Genomic DNA, 20420 nt, shown 5'->3' with positions numbered 1-20420 from the left:
TTCTATTGGATCACCTTGTTGTCAGTTTTATCTTCCAGCTCTGTATACCGCACGACCGGAGAGGTATGAAGACTGATAACGAACGGTAAGCGTGATACATGCTGGTGGATATACGGAAGAAGACGGAGGACGCTCTCTGCTATGGTAAGACCCCAAACTGATCAAATTCAGGATACTGAAGTACATTTTTATACGAAAAGATCAAGAGGCCAGGAACTTTACGGATGCAATCACGCTGTTCAACCCTGAAAACAACATAATGCCCTGGAGGCAGGAGATGTTCTGAAGTTGGATGCAGGTTACTAACGGTGTAAATTCAATTTGTTTGTTGCATTTATGATGCAGTGGTGACTGGTATGAAAAACTTTCCTTTTTAGTCATCTTTAATCTGATGTATACTCCTATAAAACTACACGTTCTTTACAGTAATAGTTTCAATAGAAATAGATCATTCTTCAGCAAGTGATTTGCTGACAAATGTCTCTCTCACGTTTTTGGAAAGATTTTTGCCAGAAATGGCATTGTGTGCGTCATTTGGAGCTCTCCTGGACCTTTTACGCGTGGGAATGGATTGTCTTGGGGCGCAGCTGCCAGAGTAGGTGCGATAATTGGATATGAATCTCGCGATGATTAAACCAATTAGCAATGAAGGTTCTTTGTCCACCGAAGGAGCTTAGACACAGAGGTAATGCACAATTTAGTCACAAGAGAAGAGAAGAGACAGATTATGTAAATTCACCCAAATCAGAGCTTTTGGTCAATTTCCTGTGCAGTCATGTGCAGTGCATGAATAATTCATAATACTGGTGACAGACTGGAATCCTTTAAGTTATGGAATATTTAAACCCCATTATTATGCATGCATATGTATGAGAGATAGACTGACCATCCCATTATGCACCTACTGTGTCAGCAGTTTACTTGGATGAAATTGGAGGTGGTCAGAAGTCATTAAAGGGAGGAAGGTGGGCTGATAGGTACTGCTATTGCCTCAGTAATTATTATTTGAATCTTCAGCTGTATGAAGATAATAAGAGGAGCAGCATTGTGACAGAAATCTAAAAGACTCTAGTCTCCAGCTTTTGTGCTCAGTGTTCATTATTTAGCTGAATTTGCACCTCGCCTCCCAGAGATCACTTCCCAGTCAGACAGTGTGGTCAGCACTAGGCAGCCTGTTTCCTGGTTTTTGCGGTGACTATCACTGCTCATGCAAGCATTTTTTTTCCTTCTAAGTAACTTGTGTTTCAGCTGCAGAAAATGCAAAAGAATCACTTCCTGTGTACCAGATCTTATTCTTGGCAAAGATCTACCTAATTTGCTTTTAGGAATAACAACTATCAACGGTTTGATGAACCAGGTGATGGTTCATCAAACCATAAATGGTACATTTATTATGAATGGGTCAGTAATAGATCAAAGTGGAACTGCATTTACATTAAACAAGCCAAACTGCATTTACATTAAATGAGACACACATCAATATTTCAACTGATTAACATCCCTTCTTTATCATGTGACCACTGCAACTAAATGGATCATCTCAGAAATTACTGAAGAGTCCCAAACAATAACTCAGGCAGCAGCACTTTGGAGTAAATACAACTTGAAAAGCTCCAAAGTACATTTGTCTGCTATTTTGCTGGCTCTGTTCCTGCAGTTGGTGTCAGAGATTATAATCCAACTGAACATTCAAACAGTGTCTCTTCTATCACTGAGCGAGACAGAGCAATGCTGCTACACTTTACAGATCAGATGTACATAATGCTTTCTTTAGACATTAGGTGGCAGCATCATAGCACCAATATCATGAATGTGGATAAAGTGATTTTAGACACTGTACATTAGAATCCAGTGAAATGTAAACATTAAGTATCAGTTTGTAGCAAAACATAAGCTATGATTAGAAACGATTGCTGATAAGATGGCATTGTTAATGAGACATTCCTTTCGCTTTCTACTCTTATAATCTGCTGACTCTTTAGATTTGTGTCTAGATTTGTTTAGATAGGTTTTAATAACTGCTCATTTTCTGTCAACAGACACCCAAAAACGCGTAGTTGTCAGACCAAAGCTCAGACTTATAATGTAAATATAAATACTAAAAATCATGTTGCCTTATATACATTCAGCTTTTATTTCACATACCACAAACACAATATGTTGCTACTGAACACAGTACCATTACACAGTGATAAGAGAAATAAAAAAAAACACACTACTATAAAAGTTGGTAATGAATCATTTGCCACAGTATATTTAATGATTTGTACTTTCAATCATGTGGTTACCTTTGCATTAGAGGAAGATATGTGTTTGTGTGTTGCAGAAAAGGTTAAGCAAATCTGCAGTTTGTGTGAAAGTGTTGTACGTGAAAGCAGTAGTGTGAAATAATGACAAACTGCAATGTAAATCTTAAATGGGATTTTAACAGTGGTGGAAGAAGTATTCAGTATTCATCCCGTAATAAGACAGTTATCTTGCAGCTGTTAACAGATACTCTTAATCAGTATCCTGTCTAATCCTGAATAATATTTGACTTCAAAGACTTTCATTGTATTAATCGATATCATACTAGATATGAAAAGACTCTTAAAAAACCCAGCTGGCCTGTAACAAAGGTGCTCTTGTTGAGCAGTTTACCTTCACTTTCCATTTTACTACCATGTGCTGTTAAGCATTGAGTGATAACAGGATCACATAGCAGTTTTGCAAGAGTCCATATCAATGCCAATAGGTATTTTAGGTGGATAACCAAACAGGTTAGCACACGCCTTAGTTACTAACTTTCCTTTGCCCAGACTGATGTGGGTGCACAGCAAATGTAAAGCATTATGTGTGTGTAGGGGTGTGTGTGTGTGTGTGTGTGTGAGACTTAGGCTACCTTCGGGGACACATTTCAGACTAAAGACCAGTTAATTGGGGATGGCTTGTCCAATTGGGAAAAAGCTGATTTTTGGGTCAGTGGTTAAGGTTAGGGTAAGTCTCCAGTCTCCATTAATGTAAGTCTATATAATGTCCCCAAAAGTGACATAAAAAGTGACAGTCCACACCCTGACACCCTGACACCTGGACGTCTCAGTTGTGCAACACCACCAGGCCATAAAAGTATAAAACTATAAATATGCACAATTAATTGTATTGTGTTTTCCAAACCTCCTCTAGCAAATGCTTTAACATCAAGCGGTCACCTCTTTAGATTTTACACTAGAGTGCCATGGAAAGAGATATTTATAGATTCACATTGTAATACAATGCACAGTTAGCTCCTTTTATAGCTTTGAGATATTTGGGCAGATGTTTTGAGTGAAACACGTTTGCTTTGTTCCTGCTGCTGACTCACATCCTGTAGTTTATTAACTAAAGCTGAGGCTGTGGGTTAAGTGACCTCTCATATCCTGCCAAGTAATTAATTACCTTTCCCTAATGTTCAGTTCTAAAGATAATCGGGAGTTTTAACAATAAATAGCACACACGGTCACACTATTGTTCTGATTTCTTTATTTAAAAAAAACAATGTCTGAAAAATGCCCATGTTCACATAAAAATAAATAACCAACTAAGTGTATTCAGTTAGCTTTTCCAGCTGCATACACATAACTACACATAAACAATATATTGACCATTTAACAGAGTTTAAAAGCTAAAACTGTTAACATTTATGACAAGCCTCCAGGGCTTAGTTTTCAACATCACATCAGTCATTTGCACATAAAAAAATAAAGCCCTCTGCTGCTGGCCTAGGAAGCGAGGTTGATTTACAGCCCAGACAACAGTTTAGGAGAGCTTGACATCATAGCTGTGTGACGTTTATAGAAAGAAAAGTGGTAGCATGTTGGGGTTTTTTAACGGCCCCTGGTGGTATGTAGTCCACAGTGTGGCAAGAATCAGCATGTACACAGTTCTCTCCTTGCAGTAGCTTTGTATCATCTGTCAGGCTGCTTGACTACTGGGAGTTAGAGGATGAGGCTTTCCTGTTGTGGCCCCGGCTCCTCTGTCGAGACCGCTGGTGCTGACCTCGTCTCCCTCTCCTCCTTCTCTTCAGGCACAGCGTCACATCACGACCCAACCTATGAGCTCTAGAGAATACACACAGAAATACACACTTTAGCCTGATACTCCTGTAGAAATCACACAACTTGTTGATTAAGATGAGACCTCTCAGCTGATCAGACGTGATAATGCCCACTCTATTCATAGACACCAAGAAAGAAAAGCGTGAAAAAATTGCAAATTTGGGTTCTAATACAAAATGAGCTGATTACCACTATGTTAGAGGCACTAACTGACATTCTCTCCTGTCTCACAGGTAGCAAAACATGTGGAGGAAAGAAACTGCTCAAAGGTGCTTTGTTAGGACAAGAACTCGCTTGGCAACAAATAAGATACTGTTGGCCATGATTTACAGGAAATATGAAGACGGGTGGAACCCCTTAAGAACCAATTAGGACACTTGGCTATTTTTATAATTTAGCTAATAATATTCTGCAATCCTTCGAGTAATAAAAATATTGCATGTTGCTGTTGTCATGTGCAAACGTAATTTCAGAATTTTTGTTAACTAAATAGAAGGATTGCATGATACACTGGGGGTTGACAAAGCTATATTCCTTAAGCTTTCGAATCCCTTACAGAGGCAAGGTTTTAAGTTTCACTGATCAATGCTCTCACCTATTCCAGCAGCGAATCAGCTGTTTGCCCATCGGTGCCTCTGGATTCAGACACACTAGGGTGTTGTTACTCCTCAGTGTCACTCTGAAAAACACATGTAAACCCACACATTTACTTACACTCATCTGGATGTGTGTGTGTGTGTGTGTGTGTGTGCATTAATGGGAGTGTGTCTGCAGGATTTGGTACTCACATTACTGTGACTTTGTGACAACTGGGGTTTTTTGGGTAGACCGTGAGCTCTTTCAGTTGCCCTCTGACACCTGGTTGCGTCTGTGGACACACACATCTTCCCGGGACAAACGTGCTGTCTGACTCTCTCACTGCACAGACACAGACACAGTAACACAGGATTACACGTTACTTCAATACAGTGCAACATGAGCAGAGATTAAGTTACTGCAAGTTCATTTGCTCAGACATCTTTGCCCAAATAAAACACTTTTTCTGTATCCAGATTTTATGAAAGAAAAACACACAGATATAAGCATTGATGAATCCGTAGATTCTTACCTGTGATCAGTACACAGCAGAGGCTCAGGAAGGCGAGCTGAGAGACTGACTGAAGATAAAGCTTCATACTGGAGACAAGCTGAGCGTTAAAACTGAGCCTCTGAGCCACATGTTGCTGTTTTATACTCTTGCTCCTCCCCCCTGCACACTCAGAGCTGGGCTTTCCAAACCAGGAAATTCCCCAAGGCACTTTCCTTTTTAAATATCTGGACTCAGGATTCAGGGATCAGGGACACCATTCCTCTGGCTTTGTCAGGATAGACTTGACACCCTGAAGGACACAGTGATTAATAGGTTTCCTTTCTTTTACTGTGCATTTAATTTATTGTACAAAAAAGACATTGGTGTTGCAGACTGGTTGTTGGTTTTTTTTAGAAACTGTGAGATGACTGAGTACTTCTTCTTCTTCTTCTTCTTCTTCTTCTTCTTCTTCTAATTATTGAATCTTTCCACAGTCGCTGGAGTTATCCTTGAATGAGATAGAAGACGTGTTTTCCAGGCTTTGTTGAGCCTTGCCTCAACGTGATACTTCTATCAGTCCGTTGGCTCTGTTTCAACAACACCATGTGATTTCTCCTAATTCCCTGTCCCTGCTTTTACCGCATGAGCCATTTGTTCAGCAGCGTTTGATTTAAAAAAAACTATCCAATCCTCCCAATTGACTCAAAAATGAAACATGACAGCACATTAAACTAATGTGCATATTTTTTATTTATCAATGGTCAAACCAATTTTCTCTCTGGGAATAGTTAAGGTTATCTGTACATGCACATCATCATTTATAGAGAATCAGTCATAAGTTAAGATTATATACAGTGTTTAAGAGATAAAATAATACACTCTTTATGTCTTCTCATAGCTGGGCTCTAGTCAGAATGGGTGAGCGTCAGACCTATGTGAAGCTCAGTGAAGAGAAACTTATACCAACGTAAGTCTTTTTAGTTCCCTCACTGCACAGTAATTAGATACAATAAAGTAAAATCATGATTACATGTATTAAATTTCATCATTGCTTGCATTGTTTGAGAACTATGAGTGCTAATCTACCCTTTGTGGTCTTGTGTTTATATTCAGGTCTGACATTTTGTCACTGCTTAGGACCTACAACTGTTACCACGAAGGGAAAAACTTCCAGCTGAGGACTCGCGAGGTAAGAAAGGCTCAGCCGCAGACATACCACCTAACAGGACGCAGTGCTGGCGGAAATAAAAAAAGATAAACAGGGAGAGTTATTGGCAATTGCTCAACTGTGTGTGTGGGTTGCACACATTCCAAAACTGGAACTAGTTAAACCAGCACTTTACTACCTTAAACCACCACTGGGATGTACTTTGACAAAAAACAAGACGGTGTAGTCCCTCATTCGTCCAGGAGTGTTCTATCGTAGAAAAGGTTTCAGTCGTAGTCATCTGGACACTGCTTTCAGAATCAAGACGTTTCGGCTCTCATCCGGAAGTCATTCTCAATTGTGAATGAGAATCAATTGAGAATGACTTGTGGATGGGAGCCGAAACGTCTTGATTCTGAAAACAGTGTCCAGATGACTACGACTGAAACCTTTTCTACGATTTGACAAAAAACCTGAGACCAAATAAGCTTCCAATGTGGCTGCAGTGCTGAGCACAGAACTGCGATTCTTGGGTTTTTTTCCCAACATGCCAAGCGGCAGACAAACCACAAAAAGCCCCCTCTTCCCTCAAAATGGAGGGAGGGATCTCAGATTTTTAGCCATGTACACTAACCACTTAGCAAAGTATTTCCACAGTAAATGTTTTGCTGTTGTGGTGTGTCTGTAGAACTGTTTGCAGGAGCTTGGTTATTTGTTTGATAATCATTCTATGGGTTTTATGGTTGGGAGTTCCCCTTTATGTTCACTAGCAGGTTTTTGAGAAAGAGTGTGTGTGTGTGTGTGTGTGTGTGTGTGTGTGTGTGTGTGTGTGTGTGTGTGTGTGTGTGTGTGTGATGCAGGGCAGGGTGGTCATGATCTGTCCCTCATTTTTGTCCCCTGAGCCAGACCCACTACATTGTCTCACTCTGGGGAAAATCCCCCACAGTAACATACATAATATGGGTACAGGCAACATACACATGCATAATAGAGGGACCACTGATATCACAATATTGACATAACATTATACCAAAAATAAGGATACAATAGCTTGGACCTCTTAAAAGGGTCATTTTTACAACATTAATATTTGACGAAAAGATATTAAACAGAATTCTACTCATTATAATGCCACATTATAGAGAATGACTCAACACATTGCATTACACCACTATAACTTGTTTTAGGTCCTCTGAAGCTTTAATGTGGGATTTTAACAGTGTGTCATCTTTTAACTTTGCTGAAAATGTGAGTCAGTAATTCAAACAAAACATGTTGCTTCACTAACTAAAGCTAAATAGATTCAGTCCAGACTTGTAGAATAATAATGAATATATATTTCTAAAGCTGTAAAAAGAGACTACTGCAGTGAACACAGGTGATTCTACAGTATATGTTGCTTTCTGTGTGATTATGTTCTACTACTACTACTTTCTGCACTCACAGTTACCTGTATTTTGTATTTGCTTTATTGGTAATTTGATTACCAATAAAGCAAATACAAGCTGTGTAACAGTATCATAGCAGCCTTTTAGACACTTTGTTTTAATAGTGTAAATTCCACATATATTACATTAAAAAACTGTTCAGTCTAGGGTCAGGAACACTTGATGGGAACTGTGGGCTAGGGCACATCACTCAATCCTACATCATACTGTGCCAAATGTGGTGATATTGGGCAGTCTATTTCTGTATGTATTGTGCAAAGACGACATCGCTAGTTCAGTCTAGTGTGACTGAAATGCTGCATTTGCTGGCAAAGAAAATCTATTTTTACTGCAGAAGCAAAGCTATACTAGCACAATCTGATCATCTGAGTGATGATCTGAAACTGGATCCTGCTAAACATTTTGTTGAAAAAAATCACAAGTTTATTCTTGTTCCACTGTTAAGTGTATCCGGTGGAAATGTACTCTACTCTTTGTAAAGATTACGCATAAGAAACGTATGACTAGTTTGTAGTCTGGAATGACTGGCATTAAACAGTACCCACTATGTGTCATCAGTAAATTCTGCTTGTAGTGTCTTTAAAGAACCACTTTGTTTATGTTAAGTCTCATCTCTGTGTTTCTTATACTAAGTAACAGGTACATAAAGTACATCACATTTTGTTGTTTTACTGTCTTGTTTGATGGCTCTGTTCATCTTTTCCGACTCAGTCCAACTGCACCTTACATGGTAGTGTAAGTGCAGGCCGAGCTGTTGCAAGAATGACAAATTTTGACAGAAGTCCTAGAATCATTATCTTTACTAAAACATACTATGAGAAATAAAACTAAGACATGAAACCATGAAAGTTAGAATTACATTTTGAATCTACAGAAACGTTTTTTAGATTGAAAGTTCTTTTGATTGTAGATGTTCAAAATTCAATTTTAAGATCATGTGATACAATCTAAAGCTCCAGAACAGCTACTAAATGGATCAATTGGTTTGTTAATTGCTTTTTCCAATGTCAAGAATGAAATTTCAATCTCAACTTTGAAACCAACATGGATGAAGTGTCCTTAAAGTGCTCAGAAAAACAGAAATTTGAAGATCAACCGTACCGTGACAACTGGACAACATCATCTGCTGATGAAGATCATATGATATGATCGAAAGCTTCAGAACAGCTGCCAAATTAACTTTTTTGTTACGGTATTTTTAGGGCAGGATTTGTGGTGGTGAAAAAGCCTTCCTACAAAAAATACACTGTGATATCATGGTGACAACTGTAATGCTGTATATACTGAACATATGTCACAATATGATCATGATCATGTTGAAATGGGTGAAGAACTCCTTTATGTAAAATTCTCTATTCTCTTGCTCTAATAATTTCAGCTTGACATGATCGAGTAACATTGTTAGAGCTAATGGAGTGAGGCCAAAGGTTACTCAACAGTGAATCATATTTTTGTGGGTATGCAGGACAAAGCATTAACCAGCAATGACATTCTTGGGTTGGAAGCTGGCCTAAAACCAAAATTTGGGAACTCCTGAATTTCTAGAAAATACAGTGACTGTGTGAATGAGTTTAGATGAAAACCAGCCGTAGACATGCACCATCATTCATATATATATATATATATATATATATATATATATATATATATTATAATTATTATCCAGACTGATGCAAATACGTTCTGTGTGAAGAAGAAGTGTGAAGAGAGTACAAGCATTTGTTGTTTAAAGATGACATCATGATCACGCTCTGCAGGTGTAGTCAGGTGATGTGTGTTAGTCATGTTGTGGGAGGACATGTCAGGTGGTTTGACTTGGAGGTTCAGCTCCATCCACAATAAACTAACCCAGTTTTGAGGAGAAAACAAGCTCTGACATGTGTATTAGCTGTAATAATGTAGATGATGCTGATTGCAGGAGGTATTTTCTCCTTCACTGCTCAGACTGCAGAGCAACAGCCTTACTGCAGCCGGTATTGATAGCTGTGTTGCTGAAGGGCACTTCAGCATGGTGGATTTGTGCTGAAAGGGCTGTAAACCATGGTCTTCTGGTTAAAGGAATGTCATTTTAACCTCTAAACCCCCCTGCTACTAAATAATCTGTTCATAATGTAGTCAAAAGATTTTAGTCAGTCAACACTGGGCTCTGTAAAACACAGGAGAGGTTGAATGTATTTGCCTGTACTTGTCCACTGTAATAACCTCAAACATCAATCTATGTGCATGCAGCTCCCTCTAATGGCTGTATCTGGTACTGTTTAGTTTAAAAGGCCACCACTGTAGCACCACTGATTACTACTAAATGGCAGTTGGATGCTGAGTTTTTGTTAGATTTGAGGCTTGGTCTGGAGCAGCGGTAGAAGAAGTATTCAGATCCTTTACTTAAGTAGAAGTATCAAAACAACACTTAAAATACTTCAAGTCCTGCATTTATAATCTCACTTAAGTAAAAGTATGAAAGTATTATCAGCAAATTTGAAAAGCTAGAACCAGAAAATGTTTGGCATTTTTGCTTTGCTTGATAAATGACTTGAAGGATTAAACAATTGTTGAAACTGTTGCAAATAATTTTCTGCCTGATTAATCACTTCAGCTCTATTTTCAACTGGATTTGAGATGTAATGTAACTTTAGAAACAGCAAAGAATAAATACATTATTATTTTTGTATTTTATTAGAAACTATATCCTTTACATCTTTACAAAATATTGAATACCGTAAACATGTAGACTTGAGTCCTCAGTGCATAGAAATAAATAGATCTTCACTTTTCTCACAAGCCTTTAGGTGATTTTGTCTTTGTCCAGCCATCATAATAAGTCCCATCATACATTGCATTGTTTTCATCTTCCTAAACAGAGCAGGTTCTTCCAGCCATTTTTGATTATGAGATACTCCACCAAAGTGCCTTCTGTGCTTCCCACAACTCTCTTCAAGTCCTTATCTGTCCAAACAGCCAGTCTACGGGGTCTTTGCCCATGAAGTCTTTTTCTCTGCCCATCTTGAGAGAAAAATCCTCTTTGCTGTTTAGACTCAGACTGTAAGGCCTGGAAGTCCTTAGTGTGTGGGGAGACCCGCAAGGAAGTGAGGCTGAGACAGAGAGCTTAATCTGACCCTTTGAGAAGTGCCGCAGCCAGGGGGACGTCTGGTGTCTGACGGGGCCGCAGCCTGGGGCCTCAACAGGGCGGGCGAGGGCCTGGATACTGGTCATGTAGTCCTCTAGAGACTGGGAGCTCTGCATAGATTGGGTGGATGAGGGATGGACAGGCAAGTCCTCGAGCGTCTCAGTAATGGTGGGTAAGAGAGGCAGAAAGAGCAACAACTGCCTGCGTTTCATGCTGCAGCGGGAGATGAAAAATAAAATAGTTAGACTTTGTCTACAGACTTCAATGACATAAAATAAATAAAACTATAAAACAAATGTAGGGATTTTAATTTTCTGTTTTTAATAAGGGCCTGTCACTGTGCTGCTAAAAAATCAGCCACAGTGGTTGTGTATCTGCATTTGCTGTTTTGCCTACTGTCTTTTAGCCTTTTGCTATTTAATAGCTTTAATAGTTAAACTGATAGCTGTACATACCCTTCTTTACTAGTAGTAAAGAAGGGTATTAGTAGTATAGTGTGAATTACAATTAAGAAACAATGTTATAATTGCTGTCGAACAGTAAACTCTATTTCATAATTTGTGTTTTTCATCTTCTATGTCTCTTTTCTAATGTAAAATATGTATCGTTGCTACAATTCCTTTAAAATCAACTCGTAGAAATAAAGAATAGCTGATAATGAACAAAAAGAAGAAGAAGCACACTCACCTTTGATGCTTGAGTTGTAGGTTTCACACGCAGAGTGAAACAGAGTGATGTCTAGTCTACTCAGTTGAGTATAACTGGACTGGAGCGTGTATCCAGGCTTTATAGAGGCACGCTGAAGCAGAGCGATTAACCGCTACTTCCAAAAATAGCTCTGCTGACCTTACTCACGTGTGTGTGTGTGTGTGTGTGTGTGTGTGTGTGTCTGTGAGGGTGTGTGCATGCCTGTTCAGGAAACAGGCAGGAGTGGTGGGTTAGGGAGGTTCAGTGGTGCAGCTGCTCTGAATGTTTATATTCCAGAAACAATGAAGCCCTGGGAGCAATCTTTCTCACCTCCAAAAACCCACTTTCTGCTTCTTCTCTCCAGTCTCTGACATTTCTGTATTAAAATGATTGTTATCCATCTAAAAATGGTACTAAAAATGGACTGCGTTCATCGCCAGTATTGTTATTCTTTCAGCAATTTGCACATTTCTCACTGACAAGCCTCCTTTTGGTCCCACCGCTGTACAATTAGGATATAACGATTAGAAGTATAAAGTAAAAAACATTTTAAACCATTTACAGTCTAAACATGTGAGGCATACATGTAGAGGCCCAGCCAGCATGGATAATTAGTTTAACTCCATAAGCTGTTTGCGTCTAACACCAACAAATCACGTGGCTCCTACAGCAGTCTGAGATCATCTGGTCAACTTGTTGGTTGTGGACTTATTTTATTACTATTTCTATTTCTATTTCTATTCTATTAGTACTTCTATTCCTGTGTGCACTGACATGATAGTGAGCAGCTGTAACGAAAGAGTTTCCCCTCGGGGATCAATAAAGTATTTCTCATTCTGATTCTGAACTGCTTTCAGTGTGTGTGTCCTCAGTGGTCACATGCTTAGAGATGACAGGAGCACTTTACAGCATTTCTGCCTAAATCTTAAACTGTTTTACCTACAACCTAAATTTTTGATCAGTTTTCCTCAGTTTCTAGATGCCTTTTAATTGTTTAAATCAAAAAACAATCAAAAAGCATCTAGAAACTGCCTTCCTGTTTTAGTGAAGGCCTGGTGCAAGATCAACTTCTAAATACTACTAAATCCTATATACTGTACATTATGTATATATAAACCTATATACACTAATATATATCCTAAATAAAGTATGTTATCTACTACAGGGGACTAATTAAAATTATCACGATTTATATCATTTCTAATTAGATCTAAATCATTTTGATTTAAATTAAAGGTCAACACTTTCCCTGATGTATATTTCCATTTATTTATGTGTTTACAAATAATTTTTACTTAACCAAAAATGCTACAGGTTAACCACAAACTTTCAACTGGTATCAACTGATCAGACTGAAAATTACTGAAATGTTCTCCTTTTAACTCTAATCTGTTTTACTCTGGTGTTAAAACCTCTGTGACAAATTGATTTTCTTTTCCACCAGCAGAATATGGGTTAAAAGATCTGCATTGTATTCTGGGGTATCAAATCAAATTAGATATAGTGATGATATAACAAGCTGTTTTGGACAAAGGAAACTGACAAGAGTATCTGCTCTGAGACTACAACACTCACAGTTGTGACTGTGGTCTAATATTTGATGTAATGCTCGTTCAATTGTAATATATGCACAAAAAACACCATTCAGTCCAACATGTTAGAGAGCTATATTTTTAATTTGTGGTTTTGGTTTTACATTTAAAAGCCAACTGTAACAATCTTAAACAAGGGGACAGATACTGTTTTTTTTCCTCTGCATTCAGAACATATGCAGCAATTTCTTCTAAATTTAGAGTTTCAGTTTTGTGAAATCAATAACGCCTCCCCCTGCGCATACGTGACCCAAAGCAGTCGTGCTTCTGTTCTCATTATTGCTGCCTTTTAAGACGTGACTTCACCCTTGTGTAATAAAGGGTGGGTCAACCCTGACGGGGTTTCTCCAAGATGAGAGGGTTCACCCTGTAGCTGTGAGCGACTGTTCCTGCACGTACACCTGATATTGAGTCGCTGTGGCGGGCGGCCAGCAGGATATCCTCTCTGACCATGAGTGCTGAATAATTATTGTTATACGTGTGTGTGTGTGTGTGTGTGTGTGTGTGTGTGTGTGTGTGTGTGTGTGCATGTGTGTGTAGGAGGATGGAGAGCTCATCCTCGAGGGGTTGCTGAACATCTACTGGGGTCTACGCCGCCCAATCAGACTTCAGATGTACGATGACAATGAAAGATTCCGTCTCAACCGGTACGACGACCTGATCGAAACACAGTTGCCATCATGTGCTGAACAAACAGATGTGGGCCTTGTAACTACAACACTGTCAACAGGGACTTCTCACACAATAGCAGAGAAAGTCTAACAACTCACCTCTTTGTTTACCAGTATCCCCACCCTGTATTATTTAGTTAAGGAAACTGAGGAAACCAGTGTAGTACATGATGTTGCTGTATACGATAAAATATAAGGGTAAATTTACATGTTACAGCAGCACAACAAACAGTCTAAAAAGGTGAAATATATAATATGAAGAAGAAAATTATTGCAGATGGCCGATTTATCTATAATAAAAATGAATCGTTAGTTGCAGCCATAGTCAATGATATAGAGGAGGAGATTTAAGTTGTCTTCTTCACTCTTGTGTCTTACATGAAAAAAGATATGGACTTTTCAATATAAAGGACAGTATTTTTAGGAAATATAGTGTCCGAAAATTTAAATATACCAGTGATAAACCACATTAACTACAGGTCTAATATCTTTAATTACCTGCATGATGTGAAAGTTTATCTTTGACTTTGGAAACAGTAGTTTGACGATATTGTCTTGGGAGATACACTTATTTGCTTTCTTGACAAGTGTCTGTCAGCCAGGAGACAGTTAGCTTAGCTTAGCATAAACACTGGAAGTGAGGGGAAACAGCTAGCCAGGCTCTGTCCAAAGGTTTAAAAAAATCTGCCTACTAGCAACAAACAAACAAGAAATAACATATTAATTAGGGAGATAGCTGTTTTCCCCCTGCTTCCAGTATTTAAGCTAAGCTAACTGTCTCCTAGCTGTAGCTTCATATTTAACTGACTAAATATAGTGGTATTGATTTTATCTGCAAGAAAGCGAATAAACATATTTTCCAAAATGTCATTCTTTTAACTCAAGGTCCACCCACTAGCTTTTTCCAGGACCGCATCTCAGTAAAGACTGTGAGATGCAATTGAAAGCTCTCAAAAAAATCTAGTAAGTAGACCTTGAATTAAGATCTGCTAAATGGTTTGTTTATGTTTTTGGCAACACCAGGTTGCATTTTAAGAATTGTATACTGTAAAGAGTGTTATGAATGTTAACATACAGTAAACACACATATCCTCTGTCTTTCTACAGAAACGATAGATCTGCTGTGGAAAAGCAGTTATCAGCGGAGTGTAACAATAATTCACTGGACGGAGAAACTGGACCAGCTAGTGAGTAACATACACGTGCAGTCATTCTCTCTCACACACACCTGCTGGACATGCTGAAACAGATTAGAACAGATCAGACAGAACAGATCATTCTGTACCTACCAGTAACTTATACACTAAAGATCTTAAGTTGAGAGCAAAAGAGGATATTTATAGTGTGTATATTGCAATAAAGTTAAAATATAGCTTGTAATCTTGAAGTGAAAAAAACTGATGGGCCTAACATGTGATGGAGCAGGGCATGTATTTTTGTTGGATACAGACACATTCATACACTTGATAGTAAAAGGATTCTTCAGAAAATATTTTAACAACAGTGAAAATCGGCATAAGATATTGGCTATAAATTTTTTCTCAATTTGTCTTAAACATTGGTCAAATTCTATAAATGAGATGAAATAGGTAAGGAGAACCAACACTGCTTTGGCTTAGAGAGTATAGAAGGGCTTTTTTTAACGGGGACACTGATGTAGTATCTGGACAATGGTTAGTTTTTAACCCTCAAAAATGCTGTGAAGTGGCCATATAGATCAAGTTGTGTTCATTAGTTATTTGAACTAATTAAATCAACCTATTGTTTATTCAGTTAGTTTTATTTTTTTAAACTGACATGTTGTCCTCCAAACACATCTAATTTTATTGTCACATACACAATCATACACATTACAACACATAGTGAAATTCTTAGGTGCCTAGCTCCAGAACAACTAACAAATAGATACATAAATAGATCTGGATAGACAATAGGGTTCAAAATAAATGAAAGTGAAACAATAATCAAGAAAATCAGAATGAGTTTAAATGAGTTGAGTTATGAGTTTCAGAAAAAAAAACTGTGAAACAATGAAACAAGCACATAATAATATATGCAATATAAGATGACATTAGTATGACAGTGATGTATGGCAGGTATTATAGGTATTATAATAATATAATATAATATAATATAATATAATATAATATAATATAATATAATTATGAATTATATCTATGTGTAAAGTCACAGGTTCAGGACCCGAATGGCCTGAGGGAAGAAACTCCTCCTCATCCTCTCTGTTTTGGCCTTGAGGCAGCGATAGTACCTCCTTGACCACAGCAGAGAGAAGAGCCTGTTGTTGTGTATATGTGATGATCAAAATTATGGGTCACAGACAATGAAAGCTAAAAGTAAAGAAATCTGGAAAAAAAAAACATAAAATCATAAAACTATCTGCAAATGTTTTGTAACTCCCTTTCAGTGTAACTGCCACACATAGCTGCTGACGTATATAAAAATAGGCACCATCTGATGCACGCAGTAAGAGTGGTGTGTTTCTGTTTACGTGCATCCCTGAGGTGGTGATGTCGGCGGTCAGGAGGAAGAGGATTCTCCTCAGCTGCTGAGGACCAGGAGTGATGCTTCCTTCATGCGGGTTCAGAGGCGGTCAAGAACACACACTGCCAGAGACTTGCAGCGCTTGCGCACACACAGGTTCTCAATCAACGGACACTTCTACAACCACAAGGTACAATAAACAGAACACACATACGAGCACACACGTTAATGTATCCCGTTGTTGACACATCTCCAGGTGCAGAGGGGCAGAAGTTTCCTGTGCGGGTGTGCCTGCACTTGTGCTGAGTTTCACAACAGCCTGCTGTGGGCTGATTTTATTAATGTGCCACAGAGTACAAGGTTATATTGCCTTCCTTCATCAGTTTCTCCTGAATACAGTATGTGTGTGTTGTTATTGAACAGCTTCCAGCTGCAGACTGAGGGATTTCCTTTCTGTTTTATATTTCCTGTTCAAAATGTCCAACATGTTCAAGTCCAGGAATCCCTACTCACTCACAACTGTTGATGAAGCAAAGTTCCCTGTACTTTGTGTCCTCCCCGTTATAGATTTCTGCATGTTTGTTTCTCTTCCAGACATCTGTATTTACTCCAGCCTATGGTTCGGTCACTAACGTTCGTGTAAACAGCTCCATGACCACTGGACAAGTCCTCAACCTGCTGCTACACAAGTTTAGGGTAAGCAGTAAGATGCTGTTTACACCTGGTGAGTGGTGTTTCAGTAAAACTTAAAACTAGAAATAATCTGTATTTGTGTCTTTTTAAGGTGGAGAATAAATCTGAAGAGTTTGTCCTTTATATGGTGCATGAGTCCGGCGGTAAGTCATAACTTTCATTGTGGTTTTGTCACTAGAAATGTTGTGTTTTTGTGTTTGTGTGTTTGTGGTCAGTTGTTTTCTTTGTCTATGACCATGTAGAGAGGACCCGACTGAGGGATGGTGAATACCCGCTGGTGGCTCGTGTGCTTTATGGACCTTGTGAGAAAATCTCCAAGATCCTCATCACGGAGGCCGACCTGGGAGAGGAAGTCACATATGATGTGAGTCTGGGCCTCCTGCCACCTCTATCTCTATTCTCTCATCTTGTTCACGACCATTGACCCCTTTTTAATTTTTTGTGTAGTCCTCAACATAGACACACAATGATACAATGGGCCAATGATAGACAGTCAGGTTAAATTTAGCAAGCTGAGGATAGATATCCTGTTTCAGGACTGAAACAATAGGCTAAGATGACCGACTGTGTGTTGTGACTGCACTGAGTAATATAAATAAAACCAAATTGTTGCTGGATAACCTTTCTGGATTGTCTATGATTGGAATCACTCTCATACATATCAATTCAGTAATGAGTAAAAGTTAAAGTGGTATCTTCTAGTGGTATCTAGCAATAGTTTTGTTTTGAAATATCCACCTATTATTTTTTCCCTTGACGCCATCACAATGTAGGTGAATGGTGGTGATTACATTTGAAACATTCAGCAGTAATGTTTCTTTCCAGAAATAAACTCCAAGTTACTCTGGATGAACCTCAGAAAACACTTGACATCTATATTGATCTACACTGGATTGAATATATAGTCCTTTATAAAAAACTGTTCACTCTGGATTATCCATAATAACAGGAAAGCTGTCTGGAAACAAATGCTCCTGTTGGTTTTTTAAATGTAATTTAAAGTGGGGTTTTTTATGTAAAACATGTGTTTTTTTTATGATTTATGTTGTTTGTTTGGTTGTTTTTGGTTTTTTGCTGTAAATGTGGTGAACTGACCCTTTAAGATAGTGGTAAAGCTTTTCTACTGTGTTTTACCCTCTAGTGGAAAGGTATCATCTTGTGTTGCCGACAGTCAACTTTCTCTCTTATTATTTTATTTGTATTGTTTTAATTCTTTTATTTGGATGCCTGTGTATCTACAGTATGGGCACATGTAGTATCATTTAATCAAGGACATGTGTAGCTTGCTCGTACTGATATCTCTGAATCTTTTTCTACCCAGGTTGCCCAATACATAAAGTTTGAGATTCCTGTTTTAGACAGCTTCGTAGAGAAACTTAAAGAGGAAGAGGAACGTGAGATAAACAAACTAACCAAAAAGTAAGTCAAGAGTCTCTCTACTCAGCAAACACAGTTACAAAACTAGAGTCCAATCTAGACAAAGCCTTCTTTAAAGACACGTCTATTTCATTATGTGAAGCCAATATCTGTCTCCTGCCGGCATTACAGAAGCAAAACAAGGCTTTCAATGAGGACAGTGTTTGTGTGAAACATTCATCACTCACTGTTTGCAAGATTGTGTAATCATTTAAGTCATGACTGAGATTTCAGCCCTGTAACCCTGACATTGTGTGTGTGTGTGTGTGTGTGTCATGGTGACCATTCACTTGCGGAACATATTGTTAATTTTTTTACACAGGCATATTGTATAATCTACCACACACACACTCATTGTAACTGCCAGTGTTAAAGAATAATCCTGGTGATTTTTATATTGTTCTTATTATCAAGAAATTCCATGAAAACCAAAACCAACAATCTTTCTAACAAGTATTGCCTGTGTTAGCTTACTCCTCTGTGCCATTGACCCCCACTATTAAAACTATTAAAAACACATCAATGAGTCACACTATTGTACTGGTTGACATGTTATTACAGTGCTTTCATTACAATAAACATGGGCACTGTAGATTATTTTTAGTTAATCCCACATAACCCTTTTTGCTGCCGTATATACTCACTAATGTGTATTAATCCGCAGATGAAAATAGTCCCCAACAAATTCACTGTTTACTATAGTCTTAAGCAGGAACTTGTAATTTGTGATGTAATTTCTTTGAATGGGTGCTTGGGGCTGAGAGCCACAGACAGGGTCAGGGAGGAGACCAAGTAACACATTGTTGGTTATCGTATTTCAATGGGAAACAATAAGAAAAATAAAACCAGCCTTATCCTTTAAAGTAATAGATGCAACTGATGTTTGGAAATGTTTTATTAGTTTATATGTTCTTTGTTTATATGAATGTAAATAAATGTATTAATGTGTGTAATTGAGTGACTGTGTGAGTGTAAGAGTGTCTTTAATCATGTGTTTCCTCCTCACCTCTGCAGGTACAGTGCTCTGAGGTCTATGATTCAACACCAGCTTGAAGGCAGAGATCACACAAGTGACAGAGTATGAATGTTTCTGTATGCATGTACTGACGTAACCTCTGTGTGTGTGTGTGTGTGTGTGTGTGTGTGTGTGTGTGTGTGTGTGTGTGTGTGTGTGTGTGTGTGTGTGTGTGTGAGGGGAAGGGGTGTTTGCAACACTAATGATTGTTGATTTACGATGGGAACATTTCCAAATGCTGTAGTGAATGTAGAGGTAAAGGTAAAAAGGTAAAAGTAAAGGCTGCAATAGAACCATATCATACACCAATGTGCTTCTACTTTTAGAATTACATATCTCAAAAGTTTGTATGATCTGTTTTGTTAATGTTATTACTATTAAGTGTATCACTGCTATGATATCTCTGCTATTAATATATTTGCATTTTGTATGAAAAGTCTTACTGCAAATATGGATATTTATACAAGCTGTTTTTGGTAATGTTTTCTCTGACCTTTTTATGTAATAAATCCGTTTTAGTGTGACCTTTATAAATGCTGTTGGATCTCTGCTGACACCAAACATAATACCCAGCCCGGCCTTCCCACAAAGAAAACCGCCATCTTTATTATTTCCTGTACTTCCACAGTGACTGGAGCAAAGATTAGCATTGTTCTTCTGAGGGACCCTCTTTCCCAGCTAGTTCCCATGAGCTGTGTGTGTGTGTGTGTGTGTGTGTGTGTGTGTGTGTGTGTGTGTGTGTGTGTGTGTGTGTGTGTGAGAACCTATCAACATTACACAATGGGGGTATCCTGAGAATGGAGGGCTGTTCCTTTTTCCCACAGTTTCCCACACAAACAGCAAGACTGTTGTAATATTTGGTGGGCCGACCTCCACCTTAAACACTGACCTACAGTTAGTTGATCATTATTGTTATTTGATTAATCAGATAATAATAATAATAATAATAATAATAATAATAACACACACACACACACACACAC

The 20420-nt window shown here is 38.3% G+C and overlaps 2 protein-coding genes and 1 long non-coding RNA gene across 5 annotated transcripts; 1 reads left to right on the top strand and 2 right to left on the bottom strand.

Moving 5' to 3' along the window:
* Positions 1 to 31: 31 nt before the first annotated feature.
* On the top strand, positions 32 to 19967 carry rassf4a (Ras association domain family member 4a). 2 transcript variants are annotated; one of them, XM_044214713.1, is made up of 11 exons: positions 32 to 144; positions 6041 to 6109; positions 6256 to 6331; positions 13681 to 13787; positions 14919 to 14998; positions 16334 to 16503; positions 16908 to 17009; positions 17098 to 17149; positions 17249 to 17370; positions 18328 to 18425; positions 19437 to 19967. In XM_044214713.1, exons 2-11 carry the CDS (start codon positions 6057 to 6059, stop codon positions 19504 to 19506), a joined length of 930 nt encoding a protein of 309 aa, XP_044070648.1. In that variant the 5' UTR covers positions 32 to 144; positions 6041 to 6056; the 3' UTR covers positions 19507 to 19967. The 2 variants fall into 2 exon arrangements, with proteins under 2 accessions (XP_044070648.1, XP_044070649.1); XM_044214714.1 differs by lacking the exon at positions 32 to 144 and adding an exon at positions 5369 to 5475.
* LOC122884604 (C-X-C motif chemokine 9-like) lies at positions 3482 to 5342 on the bottom strand. Its single transcript, XM_044214716.1, has 4 exons — positions 5182 to 5342; positions 4862 to 4991; positions 4669 to 4752; positions 3482 to 4076 (listed from the first exon to the last, which is right to left on the bottom strand). Exons 1-4 carry the CDS (start codon positions 5246 to 5248, stop codon positions 3944 to 3946), a joined length of 414 nt encoding a protein of 137 aa, XP_044070651.1. The 5' UTR covers positions 5249 to 5342; the 3' UTR covers positions 3482 to 3943.
* Positions 10160 to 13660, bottom strand: LOC122884605. 2 transcript variants are annotated; one of them, XR_006379927.1, is made up of 3 exons: positions 11549 to 11705; positions 10228 to 11074; positions 10160 to 10174 (listed from the first exon to the last, which is right to left on the bottom strand). It is a non-coding gene; the product is annotated as an uncharacterized LOC122884605 (long non-coding RNA). The 2 variants fall into 2 exon arrangements; XR_006379926.1 differs by lacking the exon at positions 10160 to 10174 and having other exon boundaries at positions 10388 to 11074; positions 11549 to 13660.
* Positions 19968 to 20420: the final 453 nt, after the last annotated feature.

Source organism: Siniperca chuatsi, linkage group LG11, assembly GCF_020085105.1.
Source record: "Siniperca chuatsi isolate FFG_IHB_CAS linkage group LG11, ASM2008510v1, whole genome shotgun sequence".
Lineage (NCBI taxonomy): Eukaryota > Metazoa > Chordata > Actinopteri > Centrarchiformes > Sinipercidae > Siniperca > Siniperca chuatsi.
The sequence above is the reverse complement of the archived record's forward strand: the minus strand, read 5'-3'. Positions and strand labels throughout refer to the sequence as shown.

Coding starts and splice junctions, on each gene's coding strand:
- LOC122884604 (XM_044214716.1), bottom strand. CDS start 5,248: ATGAAGCTTTATCTTCAGTCAGTCTCTCAGCTCGCCTTCCTGAGCCTC. Junction 4,992..5,181: donor CTGCTGTGTACTGATCACAG/GTAAGAATCTAC, acceptor GTGTCTGTGCAG/TGAGAGAGTCAGACAGCACG. Junction 4,753..4,861: donor TGTCACAAAGTCACAGTAAT/GTGAGTACCAAA, acceptor TGTGTTTTTCAG/AGTGACACTGAGGAGTAACA.
- rassf4a (XM_044214713.1), top strand. CDS start 6,057: ATGGGTGAGCGTCAGACCTATGTGAAGCTCAGTGAAGAGAAACTTATA. Junction 6,332..13,680: donor TCCAGCTGAGGACTCGCGAG/GTAAGAAAGGCT, acceptor ATGTGTGTGTAG/GAGGATGGAGAGCTCATCCT. Junction 17,150..17,248: donor TATGGTGCATGAGTCCGGCG/GTAAGTCATAAC, acceptor ATGACCATGTAG/AGAGGACCCGACTGAGGGAT.